This window comes from Anomaloglossus baeobatrachus, chromosome 2 (assembly GCF_048569485.1).
Source record: "Anomaloglossus baeobatrachus isolate aAnoBae1 chromosome 2, aAnoBae1.hap1, whole genome shotgun sequence".
NCBI classification, from domain to species: Eukaryota; Metazoa; Chordata; class Amphibia; order Anura; family Aromobatidae; genus Anomaloglossus; species Anomaloglossus baeobatrachus.
Window position 1 is genome coordinate 288,117,142 of NC_134354.1, and position 13,788 is coordinate 288,130,929.

The following is a 13,788-nucleotide window of genomic DNA, read 5'->3' on the forward strand; positions in this document are numbered from 1 at the left end:
AGTAATAAAAATTGTTAATTTTAATAAAAAAATAGCTCCTGCAATAAGGACACATATTTAGTAACACAGTGTTTTTAACCACCCACACTTTAATACTATGTTATTATTCATCCTGCATGGTAAAGTCTACTAAGAAATCCCATTTAGACCCAATTAAGGAAAACTATGCCAGAACTTTTGTTTTTGTTCATCTCGCTTTATGGAAAATTATTTAAAAGTGATCAAAAACTCATACCAATAGAAACTAAAGCTTGTTACACCAAAAAAACAAGCCATCATTGAACTCTGTAAATAGAAAATGTGAAAGCAATGGCTTTCAGACTATGACAGCCACAAAAAAAAAATTTGAAGGGGTATTTTTTTGCAAAATAATCATATTGACTCAAAGAACAATGATAACATGTAAATTATACTGCATAACGAAGTCCAAAAAATATAATTACAAATTTATTTCAGATTTATTGCTTTTTTTTGTCCATGCCTCTGACACCAAAAATTAAATAAAAAATGGTACCTGAAAATACCACAGCTTTCCTCTTAACAAAAAAATAAAATAAAATAAAAATAAATTATAGTTACAGGTATCAGATGCTGATGATGAAAAATACATCTTCTTAAAAAGATTTTTGAGTCCCAAAGTGTTAAAAGATAAAAAAAAATATATACAAATTTGGTATTGTATTTTTTTTTGCCCCATATAAAGATAATATATCAATTATAAACCGTATTTTAAGATGCAAGGAAAAAAAATGCACGGTTTCGCTGCGCTGCTCAGAAAGGTAGTGATAAGGTTATTTGGGATGTAGATTTATTAATTATTTACATGCCACTACGCGTTTCGGGGGTACAACCTCCCCCTTCCTCAGGTAGCAGTAAAATGCAGGAAAATCAAATCTTAAATACACAAACTGGATGAAGAGAAAAAAAAAAAAAAAGAGAATCCTTATTCCCTTAATCAGATTGAATCCCCATCGGGGTGGGATCATTCAGACAATTAGTTGATTAGGAAGGCTCTCCCCTAGAAGATACCGATCTTTTGCATTCATAAAAAAACAATGGAATATTCGGGTTTACAAAAAACACCAATACATAATGAAATAAAATGTGCATTAAAAACATTGATAAAAGACAATAAATGTGTATTTTGCCTCCATTTGGTGCAATGCATGTGTGATGCCATATTGGCAATATGGGGAGTGACTAAAAAACAGGAAGGTTACTGTTAGTTAAAAAAGCGATGATATAAAATCAATATAGAGACCCAACTGATTTTCCATCTGAATTTTCATAAAAAAGACTGTTTTGGATAAAAAATTCTTTCGGAAAGATTAAAAAGCTATATATGTAAAAATAAATTGGAAAGAAACTTTTGATAAAAATGTTGTTCCCCATCGGAGACTAAATTAAATTATTTGACTGGAGCTGACAAACCAATATACGTTAAAAATAGGGTAAATTCATATGGAGAAAATTATATGGAGAAAATTATAATTAGTTAGTATAAGAATATAAAAGGGGTAAATGGAGGATTGGAAAAGGAAGGAAAGATGAATCCAAAAGATGGAATGAGGGAAAAAAAAAAGAAAAAAGGAAAAAAAAGAGGAAAATGAAACCAAAATAGGGAATAAAAAAAAAAAAAGAGAGGTATAATAAATAGTTCATTCCCTATGCAACAATGTGGGGATTGGGTGGTTAAATATTGAATTAATGATTTTCAAATATGAGTTTTCAAATTAAGTTTTTTTCTGTAATGGTATTCTGATCCCTCTTATTTAGACCTATTTTACTCGCTCCGTCATTATATTTAGACCTTCAGGATGTAGGGTGGCTAGTTTAAATATCCAAAAGGATTCCCGCTCCACTAGCTTCCAGTATCTGTCCATATTATCTGTCATGATTTCTTCAATGATTACTGTTTTAAAGGTGTCACTGTCCTTATTGTGTTCACACAAAAAATGTTTTGATAGACTGTGTGTAAGTAGACCATGGTGGATGTTGTATCTGTGACCATTTAGCCTGTTGTGTAACATTTGTGTTGTACGACCTACGTATTGTAGGCCGCAGGGACATTCCAACAGATAGATCACATAGGAGGTGGTACAGGTAAGGTGTTGCTTTATAGAAAATTCTTCCCCCGTGATGTTGGACTTGAATAAATGTGTACCTAGGTCTACTTACACACAGTCTATCAAAACATTTTTTGTGTGAACACAATAAGGACAGTGACACCTTTAAAACAGTAATCATTGAAGAAATCATGACAGATAATATGGACAGATACTGGAAGCTAGTGGAGCAGGAATCCTTTTGGATATTTAAACTAGCCACCCTACATCCTGAAGGTCTAAATATAATGACGGAGCGAGTAAAATAGGTCTAAATAAGAGGGATCAGAATACCATTACAGAAAAAAACTTAATTTGAAAACTCATATTTGAAAATCATTAATTCAATATTTAACCACCCAATCCCCACATTGTTGCATAGGGAATGAACTATTTATTATACCTCTCTTTTTTTTTTTTTATTCCCTATTTTGGTTTCATTTTCCTCTTTTTTTTCCTTTTTTTTTTTTTTCCCTCATTCCATCTTTTGGATTCATCTTTCCTTCCTTTTCCAATCCTCCATTTACCCCTTTTATATTCTTATACTAACTAATTATAATTTTCTCCATATAATTTTCTCCATATGAATTTACCCTATTTTTAACGTATATTGGTTTGTCAGCTCCAGTCAAATAATTTAATTTAGTCTCCGATGGGGAACAACATTTTTATCAAAAGTTCCTTTCCAATTTATTTTTACATATATAGCTTTTTAATCTTTCCGAAAGAATTTTTTATCCAAAACAGTCTTTTTTATGAAAATTCAGATGGAAAATCAGTTGGGTCTCTATATTGATTTTATATCATCGCTTTTTTAACTAACAGTAACCTTCCTGTTTTTTAGTCACTCCCCATATTGCCAATATGGCATCACACATGCGTTGCACCAAATGGAGGCAAAATACACATTTATTGTCTTTTATCAATGTTATTAATGCACATTTTATTTCATTATGTATTGGTGTTTTTTATAAACCCGTATATTCCATTGTTTTTTTATGAATGCAAAAGATCGGTATCTTCTAGGGGAGAGCCTTCCTAATCAACTAATTGTCTGAATGATCCCACCCCGATGGGGATTCAATCTGATTAAGGGAATAAGGATTCTCTTTTTTTTTTCTTTTTTTTTTTTCTCTTCATCCAGTTTGTGTATTTAAGATTTGATTTTCCTGCATTTTGCTGCTACCTGAGGAAGGGGGAGGTTGTACCCCCGAAACGCGTAGTGGCATGTAAATAATTAATAAATCTACATCCCAAATAACCTTATCACTACCTTTCTGAGCAGCGCAGCGAAACCGTGCATTTTTTTTTTTTCCTTGCATCTTTATCTCCCTTTGGGAGCTCACGGGGCTGCTGCAGCCAGAACCAGGATCGTACTATCCGTTTGAATCTAACACCAGGGGCTGGGGAATCACCGCATCTGTGATCACGGGACCATCCGACCCGGAGGAGGAGCTGCTATCAGACGCCGGTCCGGCGGCTGCACACTGCACGTGGAAACCCCGATCGTGTGAGCAGAGTCCTGCGGAGTCAGGAGGACTGGATCCCTGCTGACAAGGAGCGGTGAACTTGCGATCCCCCTTCAATACCACTATCAGTGTTGTACCTGACGTACAACACTAACAGGTGAGTGTGCACCTCAAATTGTACATACCTCGGTACATTAAGATCCCACACAGGAGCGCCCTCTCTCTCTTTTTTCAAACCGTATTTTAAGAAATTGGAAAACAAAATCTAGAACTTAGAATTATTGTTTTTTGTTAATCTTGCCTCTCCAAAAGAGCCATACAAATTTGCTTGTACACAAAAGGATAGTAATGAAAACAATGTCTTGTCAAACAAAATATAAGCCTTTACCCATCTCTGTTCATAAAATTGTAAACTTATAGATGTTAGAATATTGCAACAAACCATGATTGTTTTTCAAAGAGGATATTTATTATATTAAAATAAAAAAAGCTTAAATAAGACTTAGGCTCTTTTCAGATTGCGTTTTTCCCTACGTCCACAGGTCCCGTCGGAGCATCCGTCCGAACCACCCCTCCCCCACTCTGCAAAGCGTGTTCCGGACGCATGCACCTGGCAGGGCCAATCACTTAATGGAGCACACTGCGTTAAGGGGACTTTACACGCTACGACATCGCTAATGCGAACTCGTTGGGGTCACGGATTTGGTGACGCACATCCGGCCGCATTAGCGATGCCGTTGCGTGTGACACCGATGAGCGATTTTGCATCGTTGCAAAAACGTGCAAAATCGCTCATCGGTGACATGGGGGTCCATTCTCAAAAATCGTTGCTGCAGCAGTAACGAAGATGTTCCTCGTTCCTGCGGCAGCACACATCGATCCGTGTGACACCGCAGGAATGAGGAAGCTCTCCTTACCTGCCTCCCGGCCACAATGCGGAAGGAAGGAGGTGGGCGGGATGTTACGTCCCGCTCATCTCCGCCCCTCCGCTTCTATTGGGTGGCCGCTCAGTGGCGCCGCTGTGACGCCGCACGGACTGCCCCTTTAGAAAAGAGGCGGTTCGCCGGTGGCAGCGACGTCGCCGGGCAGGTAAGTATGTGTGATGGGTCTGGGCGATGTTGTGCGCCACAGGAAGCGATTTGCCCGTGTCATGCAACAGATGGGGGCGGGTACCCACACTAGCGATATCGGGACCGATATCGCAGTGTGTAAAGCCCGCTTTAGCGTGTGCTCTGTTTTGTGCCATTTTTGCACATATACGTTTTCTGCAGACAGACACCCGAACGTAGTGGAAAAATGGTTGGGGCGGTTCGGACGGATGCTCCGACGGGACCTGTGGACGTAGGGAAAAACGCAATCTGAAAGGAGCCTAACACATTTTGGATCGCCTTAAGGAATAAAGTTTTTGCAGCATGATGAATAGCATAAATTTAAAAATGCTAATAAAAAGTCGCTTAGGAACACTGTAAACCCCACTTCTTCATCAGGAAATCCACCAAAATGACAGACGTTAGTAACACAGTCCATAACTAAACTGCCGGTTGTTCAAAAAAAGGAGCCAAAACAAGACACATGACAAAGAGTCAGGGTTCAAAAGGTGAAAGGGGCATATACGGTAGTCTGATGCATATATAAAAATACATTTTTTATTTTGATTATATTTTATTAGATTGTAGGCAAAAAAGAGAATGATAGAAGAAAAAAAGAAAAATAAAACATGAAAAATTGGGAATTTTATTGTTTGGAAACACCAAGTGGGACACGAACCTATCAATGATCAAGTAAATAATGTCAGAAATGGATGGACCTTACAAACTGTGCTTTAGGAAAAACTAAAGAAATGTGGATAGAAAATGTGTCCAAGTGGCGATATTAGAATTACGGTATGGTAGTTGGTAAAAGTATTTAATACGTGGACCTCAGAGTGATGTCACTGATAAATGCAACTCTTTGTTAAAAAAAAAACCAAAAACAATAATTTCAGAAAACTAAGTAAAATAAAAAAGTTGTAGTTCCTGGAACGCAACAATTAAGAAGTGGTTCGGTATAAACACCAAACCTGATTTCATTGGGAAGGGGTTAAACATGTTTTGGACTTTCTGTTTAATTCCAAAAATAAGCACTATTAGGAAGGCTGATCTTCCTTCATAGTGAACCAATTGACAATACACTTAATCTTACCATGTTTCTATTTTTATGCTTCTAATCTATTTCGGTAACAAGCTTTAAGAGGTTTAAACAGATCTTTACTGTGATATGAGCGCGTTTGGGAAACATTGGGACAAGTGGATGAATCTGTGGAGCCTTGTATGTGGAATGCCAAGCACAGCATTGCCTCAAATAAGCAAAATGGGTGCAACTAGCTCAACTGCAGATGATATTAATGCTATGGAGATACATCACTGGTACGGAAAATTTATGAGAGAGTGTCCATCTGGCCAACTGAGCTTGCATGAGTTTAAAGGATTACTTGGCCTACAGGGCATGAATCCAGAAGCAAACAGATACATTGAGCAAGTCTTCAGCACTTTTGATATGAACAAGGTAAGTGTTTAATATTGACTACATTTACATCTGTGCATTATCTGGCGGTTGAAGGAATTGAAGCGTGATCTAATGCGGCCATTCTGATGTAGCGTTATGGCTCATTTGAAATTTTATTATACAAGTTATAGTGAAATAAAATACTCATACAGCTAAAAAGAAGAAAAAAAACAAGGTCTCATAATTATCTTTATTTGCAATATAATGATTTTTGGATATTTTAAGATTATGATGAATATTTATGTACAAAAGTTAAGTTCTTAGTTCAAATAATGTAACATTGGGTCATAAGCTTTAAGCTTTTCCACAGTTGATGCTTTCAAATACACGTAATTAAACAAGCTGTTTGACATCTTATTACTAATACAATGAAATATCGTCCATATTGTGGTTAGACCCACCATGTGCCAGTAGGTTTGGTTATATCAAGAACCAAATAAGTATTTGCATCTGATGCCCTTTTGTCATAATTTTTACAGCATGATCTATAACGAGGCAGAGGCAATGCACCACATTAATTCTTGATTCATTTTCCTCTAACAAAATAAAAGGAAAGATCACATTCGCAGGTAAATTTATTTGATCAAAGTGGTTAATCTGTTGGATAAAATTCATGGAGCAAACAGACTGAAATAATTGTCAGTGCTTATATTTATGGCTTTACATCAGTGCTGCTAATATAACATACCTCAAAATTTTCTAAAATTCATAATAAATGTGTTATTTTATCTTTGATGATCTTGACCACTATTTTTACATTCTTGGCTTATCCTTAGGATATGTCATCAATGTCTGGCACCCAGCTGATAGGCTGTTGTAGGTGTCGGTGGTGGGAACAGGCATCCCGAAATGCTGAGTTCTGGAGATCCCCTGTCTTCTGATACCGGTCACAGCCGGGTACTGCACATTAACCTCCTATTGATTGAATTGATGGAACTTGCTTGCTGCCACCACCAGCACCGTAAAAAGCTGACCAGCAGGTTCGGATGTTTATGACCTATTTTAAGGATATGCCAAGAATGTAAAAGTAGTGGATAACCTCATTAAATTATCATAGAATTTAATGAAAAAAAAAAAATAATTTAGCGAACATCAATACTACACAATTGAAAAAGTAATTTTAAAACTTAAAAGGGGTTGTCCACTATTGGACAATCCTGTATTAAATGGCCCAGGGAGGTGAGAAAAAAAAAATCACTTACTCTGTCACCTTCTGGTGCCGCTTTTCTCCAGACATTACTGTGTCCCATGACAGTAAAATGGGATCAACATCTGGTGGAGACCACAAGTGATCACTGCAACCAATCAGTAGTCCAGGAATGCTGATTGACTGCAGTGATCACGAGAAACCCTGCCAGAATTTGATCTCAGTAGACCAACTAGGGACAGAAGACTGATTACAAAAGATTGGGGCCACACCAGCACAATATTTACATTTAATTTTATTATTGTCAGCTCAAAGGACATATTAAAGATGGATTGTACAGTAATGGAAAACCTCTTGGCCCTGTGCGCACTTGCTGGTTTTTGCCGTGGATTTCCTGCGGTTTTGCTACATGTTTCACTGCAGTTCATAACATCTCTGCAGTGAATCACCAGCAAATCCTATGGGGAAAAACAATGCTGTGCGCACTATGCGAATTTTGACAGCTGCAGCAAAAACAATTCCATGTCACTTTTTTTCCGTGGGTAGCTGCGGGATTTCACTCCATTGACTGTAATGTAATTGTGAAATCCTGCAGGGAATAGTGCAAGTAGCAAATTCTGTGCGGTTCATTGCGTTTTCCTGCGTTATTCCCTTCGGTATTTTGCGGTTTCGGGACATAATGTTCATCACTGCCTGCGTTATGCAGGGAAGTGATGTCATTATGACAGGAAGACAAAGAGAGTAAACACACACATATCAGACACAGACATAGAACACACACATATCGCACTCACACACAGACATATATAATACACATAGAAATCAAACGTACATATATAAAAAAAAAACACGGGCTTCGCTGTATTTTTACCGTCCAGCCGAGGTAAACACACAGCGGCGGCCCGGTATTCTCAGACTGGGGAGGGAAAGGGCCAGGGTTAATGCCACCCCTCCCACAGCCAAGAATATCAGCCCGCAGCTGCCCCGGGACTGTTGCATCCATTATGCGACAGTCACAGAGTGTCCCCGGCTCTTCCAGATTGGCGTAATGCGGTGGCAATCCAGGTAGTAAGGAGTTAAATGGCAGCGCATCGCTGCCATTTAAGTCCAGGCTTAATCATGGCAGCGTCTATGAGACCGCTTACATGATTAACCCGTAAGTAAAGTGAATAAACACACACACCGAAAAATCCTTTATTTTAAATAAAAGCCCACTCTTTCACCCCCTTTATTAACCCCCCCAACACACAGCTCCGGTGTAATCCACCGAGATCCCACAACGCTTGCATCCAGCCGCGACTGTCACACTGTACAGAATGCAGCCTCGTAACGAGCCTGCAGAGGTAACCACAGGTCATTTCTCACGGTCGGTGATGTGAACACACTACCGACTGAGAGAACTGCAGTGTCCTCACAGGGACTCTATTTATTGATTGATAGAGGACAGATCAATCTATTGATTATCTATCCACCTCTCTATCCTTCTATCTATCTATCTATCTATCCTGCTATCTATCTATCTATCCTTCTATCTATCTATCTATCCCTCTATCTATCCCTCTATCTATCTATCCTTCTATCTATCTATTATCTATCTACCTATCTATCCATCTATCTATCCCTCTATCTATCTATCCCTCTATCTATCTATCTATCCCTCTATCTATCTATCTATCCTTCTATCTATCTATTATCTATCTACCTATCTATCCATCTATCTATCATCTATCTATCCCTCTATCTATCTATCTATCTATCTATCCCTCTATCTATCTACAGTTAGGTCCAGAAATATTTGGACACTGACACAATTTTCGCGAGATGGGCTCTGCATGCCACCACATTGGATTTGAAATGAAACCTCTACAACAGAATTCAAGTGCAGATTGTAACATTTAATTTGAAGGTTTGAACAAAAATATCTGATAGAAATTGTAGGAATTGTACACATTTCTTTACAAACACTCCACATTTTAGGAGGTCAAAAGTAATTGGACAAATAAACCAAATCCAAAAAAAAAAATTTTATTTTCAATATTTTGTTGCGAATCCTTTGGAGGCAATCACTGCCTTAAGTCTGGAACCCATGGACATCACCAAACGCTGGGTTTCCTCCTTCTTAATGCTTTGCCAGGCCTTTACAGCCGCAGCCTTCAGGTCTTCCTTGTTTGTGGGTCTTTCCGTCTTAAGTCTGGATTTGAGCAAGTGAAATGCATGCTCAATTGGGTTAAGATCTGGTGATTGACTTGGCCATTGCAGAATGTTCCACTTTTTTGCACTCATGAACTCCTGGGTAGCTTTGGCTGTATGCTTGGGGTCATTGTCCATCTGTACTATGAAGCGCCGTCCGATCAACTTTGCGGCATTTGGCTGAATCTGGGCTGAAAGTATATCCCGGTACACTTCAGAATTCATCCGGCTACTCTTGTCTGCTGTTATGTCATCAATAAACACAAGTGACCCAGTGCCATTGAAAGCCATGCACGCCCATGCCATCACGTTGCCTCCACCATGTTTTACAGAGGATGTGGTGTGCCTTGGATCATGTGCCGTTCCCTTTCTTCTCTAAACTTTTTTCTTCCCATCATTCTGGTACAGGTTGATCTTGGTCTCATCTGTCCATAGAATACTTTTCCAGAACTGAGCTGGCTTCATGAGGTGTTTTTCAGCAAATTTAACTCTGGCCTGTCTATTTTTGGAATTGATGAATGGTTTGCATCTAGATGTGAACCCTTTGTATTTACTTTCATGGAGTTTTCTCTTTACTGTTGACTTAGAGACAGATACACCTACTTCACTGAGAGTGTTCTGGACTTCAGTTGATGTTGTGAATGGGTTCTTCTTCACCAAAGAAAGTATGCGGCGATCATCCACCACTGTTGTCATCCGTGGACGCCCAGGCCTTTTTGAGTTCCCAAGCTCACCAGTCAATTCCTTTTTTCTCAGAATGTACCCGACTGTTGATTTTGCTACTCCAAGCATGTCTGCTATCTCTCTGATGGATTTTTTCTTTTTTTTCAGCCTCAGGATGTTCTGCTTCACCTCAATTGAGAGTTCCTTAGACCGCATGTTGTCTGGTCACAGCAACAGCTTCCAAATGCAAAACCACACACCTGTAATCAACCCCAGACCTTTTAACTACTTCATTGATTACAGGTTAACGAGGGAGACGCCTTCAGAGTTAATTGCAGCCCTTAGAGTCCCTTGTCCAATTACTTTTGGTCCCTTGAAAAAGAGGAGGCTATGCATTACAGAGCTATGATTCCTAAACCCTTTCTCCGATTTGGATGTGAAAACTCTCATATTGCAGCTGGGAGTGTGCACTTTCAGCCCATATTATATATATGATTGTATTTCTGAACATGTTTTTGTAAACAGCTAAAATAACAAAACTTGTGTCACTGTCCAAATATTTCTGGACCTAACTGTATGTATCCATTACCAATCTATTTCTCTATCTATCTATATCAGAAGAAAAACATGACCTTTTTTTTTTTTTTTCTTTCAAAGTGCTTTATTGCATTAAAACACATGTACCAACCCATGGAAAAAACGCACCGAAACCGCACCAAAACCACACCAAAACGCAATAAAGCGCATGCGGATTTCGGTGTGGTTTTTTGCTTTTTTTTCCGCGGGTGCGGTAATCTTTCAGTCAGGGCCGGCTCCAGGTTTTTGTGGGCCCTGGGCGGAAGAGTCCCGGTGGGCCCCATCCACACGCAGACACACACATACGTACACATACATATACATATTTAAAGACAAACTCACAAAAATACGTATAGAACTGACATATCTATACAGTCATATACACTGACATACATAGATACACATCATACATGCATACAGACACACACAACACAACTCTGCTAGATACATACATACAGACACACACAGCTCTGCTGGATACATACACACATAGCTCTGCTACATACATACACACATAGCTCTGCTACATACATACACACATAGCTCTGCTACATACACTCATAGCTCTGCTACATACACACACAGCTCTGCTGGATACATACACACATAGCTCTGCTACATACATACACACATAGCTCTGCTACATACACACACAGCTCTGCTGGATACATACACACATAGCTCTGCTACATACATACACAGCTCTGCTGGATACATACACACATAGCTCTGCTACATACATACACACATAGCTCTGCTACATACATACACACATAGCTCTGCTACATACATACACACATAGCTCTGCTACATACATACACACAGCTCTGCTACATACATACACACATAGCTCTGCTACATACATACACACATAGCTCTGCTGCATACATACACACATAGCTCTGCTACACACATACATACACATAGCTCTGCTACATACATACATGAATCTGCTACATACATACACACATAGCTCTGCTACATACATACACACATAGCTCTGCTACATACATAGCTCTGCTACATACATAGCTCTGCTACATACATACATATAGCTCTGCTACATACATACATGAATCTGCTACATACATACACACATAGCTCTGCTACATACATACACACATAGCTCTGCTACATACATACACACATAGCTCTGCTACATACATACACACATAGCTCTGCTACATACATACACACATAGCTCTGCTACATACATACATGAATCTGCTACATACATACACACATAGCTCTGCTACATACATGCACACATAGCTCTGCTGCATACATACACACATAGCTCTGCTACACACATACATACACATAGCTCTGCTACATACATACATGAATCTGCTACATACATACACACATAGCTCTGCTACATACATACACACATAGCTCTGCTACATACATACACACACACATAGCTCTGCTACATACATAGCTCTGCTACATACATAGCTCTGCTACATACATACATGAATCTGCTACATACATACACACATAGCTCTGCTACATACATACACAGCTCTGCTACATACATACACACATAGCTCTGCTACATACATACACAGCTCTGCTACATACATACACACATAGCTCTGCTACATACATAGCTCTGCTTCATACATACATGAATCTGCTACATACATACACATATAGCTCTGCTACATACATACACACATAGCTCTGCTACACACATACACACATAGCTCTGCTACATACATACAGACACACACGTAGCTCTGTGGGGCCCACACACACAGCTCCAGGGGCCAGCACATACAGCACCGGGGGGCAGGGCATACACCTAAGGGGGGAGAAATCCATACAGCTCCCCAGGGCCCATAAATCGGGGGCGGGGAGGGCACATACCTCTCAGGTCACGGTGGAGAGGGGGCCCACACAGCGCCGGAGAGGGGGCCCACACAGCGCCGGAGAGGGGGCCCACACAGCGCCGGAGAGGGGGCCCACACAGCGCCGGAGAGAAGAGCTGTGCTGGGGGTCGCTGGCTGGCACTGCAACTCCTTCATCTGTGGGACTGAGCAGGCCGGTCGGTAGCTCCGCCCACAGATGAAGTTCAAACCAGGAAGTCTGCGCGCCTTAAAGGGACGGCGCTGCAGATTCCTGCCGAGGACTGCGGAACTCGGCCCGGGGGCAGCAGAACTAAGGCGAGGGGGCCCCGGCCAAGGGGCACCAGAACTGACGAGGCCGAGTGGGCCCCCCCGGCTCTCCAGGGCCCCGGCATTTGCCCAGGTATGCCGCGTGCTGACGCCGGCCCTGCTTTCAGTGCCTGCGCACAGGGCCTTTCAGTGCGCACAGGGCCTTAATACTCCATTGTGCTACCTTTAGCAGCAACTGTTGGTATGTTATTCAATTTATTTAATTTTTTTTAAATAAATCAATAATACGAGTGAAAATAAGAATCTTTGTAAATTATCTTGTCAGAGAAATCTGCTTCCTTCTCCTCCGTGAGTGATCATTCATTTTTCAAATTCTCCAAAAATGTCTTCAGTGAATAAAGATTTTGAAATTACTGAGATAAGTGATGACAGTTGGTGCTCAAAAATCTCTACAGACAAGTGTACATTTTATTTCAGAAGAACTTGTACAGTTGAAACCAGAAGTTTACATACACTATCTTAAAAGACACATATTCATGCTTTTCTCAGTATCTGACATGAAGTGAATAAACCTTTCCCGTTTTAGGTCAATTAGGATTACCAAATGCCAGAATAATGAGAGAAAATGTTTTAAGCAGTTGTATTACTTTCTGCAAAGTCACAAATTTACATACATTTCATTAGTATTTGGTACTGTTGCCCTTAAACTGTATGACTTGGGTCAAATGGTATGGATATTCTTCCATAAGCTTCTCACAATAGTTGGTAGGAATTTGGGCCCATTCTTCCTGTAAGAACTGGTGTAACAGAGCCATGTTTATTGGTCTCCTTGCTCAAACCTGCTTTTTCAGCTTTGCCCATAAATTTTCAATAGGATTCAGATCAGGGCTTTGTGATGGCCACTCCAAAACATTGACTTTGTTATCCTTAAGCCATTTTGTAACCAGTTTGGCATTATGCTTTGGGTCATGTTC

At 39.7% G+C, this 13,788-nt stretch overlaps 1 protein-coding gene across 1 annotated transcript in view; it reads left to right on the forward strand.

The window, feature by feature from the left end:
* The first annotated feature begins 5,863 nt into the window (after window positions 1-5,863).
* Window positions 5,864-13,788, forward strand: part of GUCA1C (guanylate cyclase activator 1C) — a 243,505-nt gene continuing 235,580 nt past the window's right edge. The window contains exon 1 of the mRNA XM_075333828.1: window positions 5,864-6,118. Coding sequence (XP_075189943.1) covers window positions 5,864-6,118 — 255 coding nt within the window. The remainder of the gene's footprint in view (window positions 6,119-13,788) is intronic.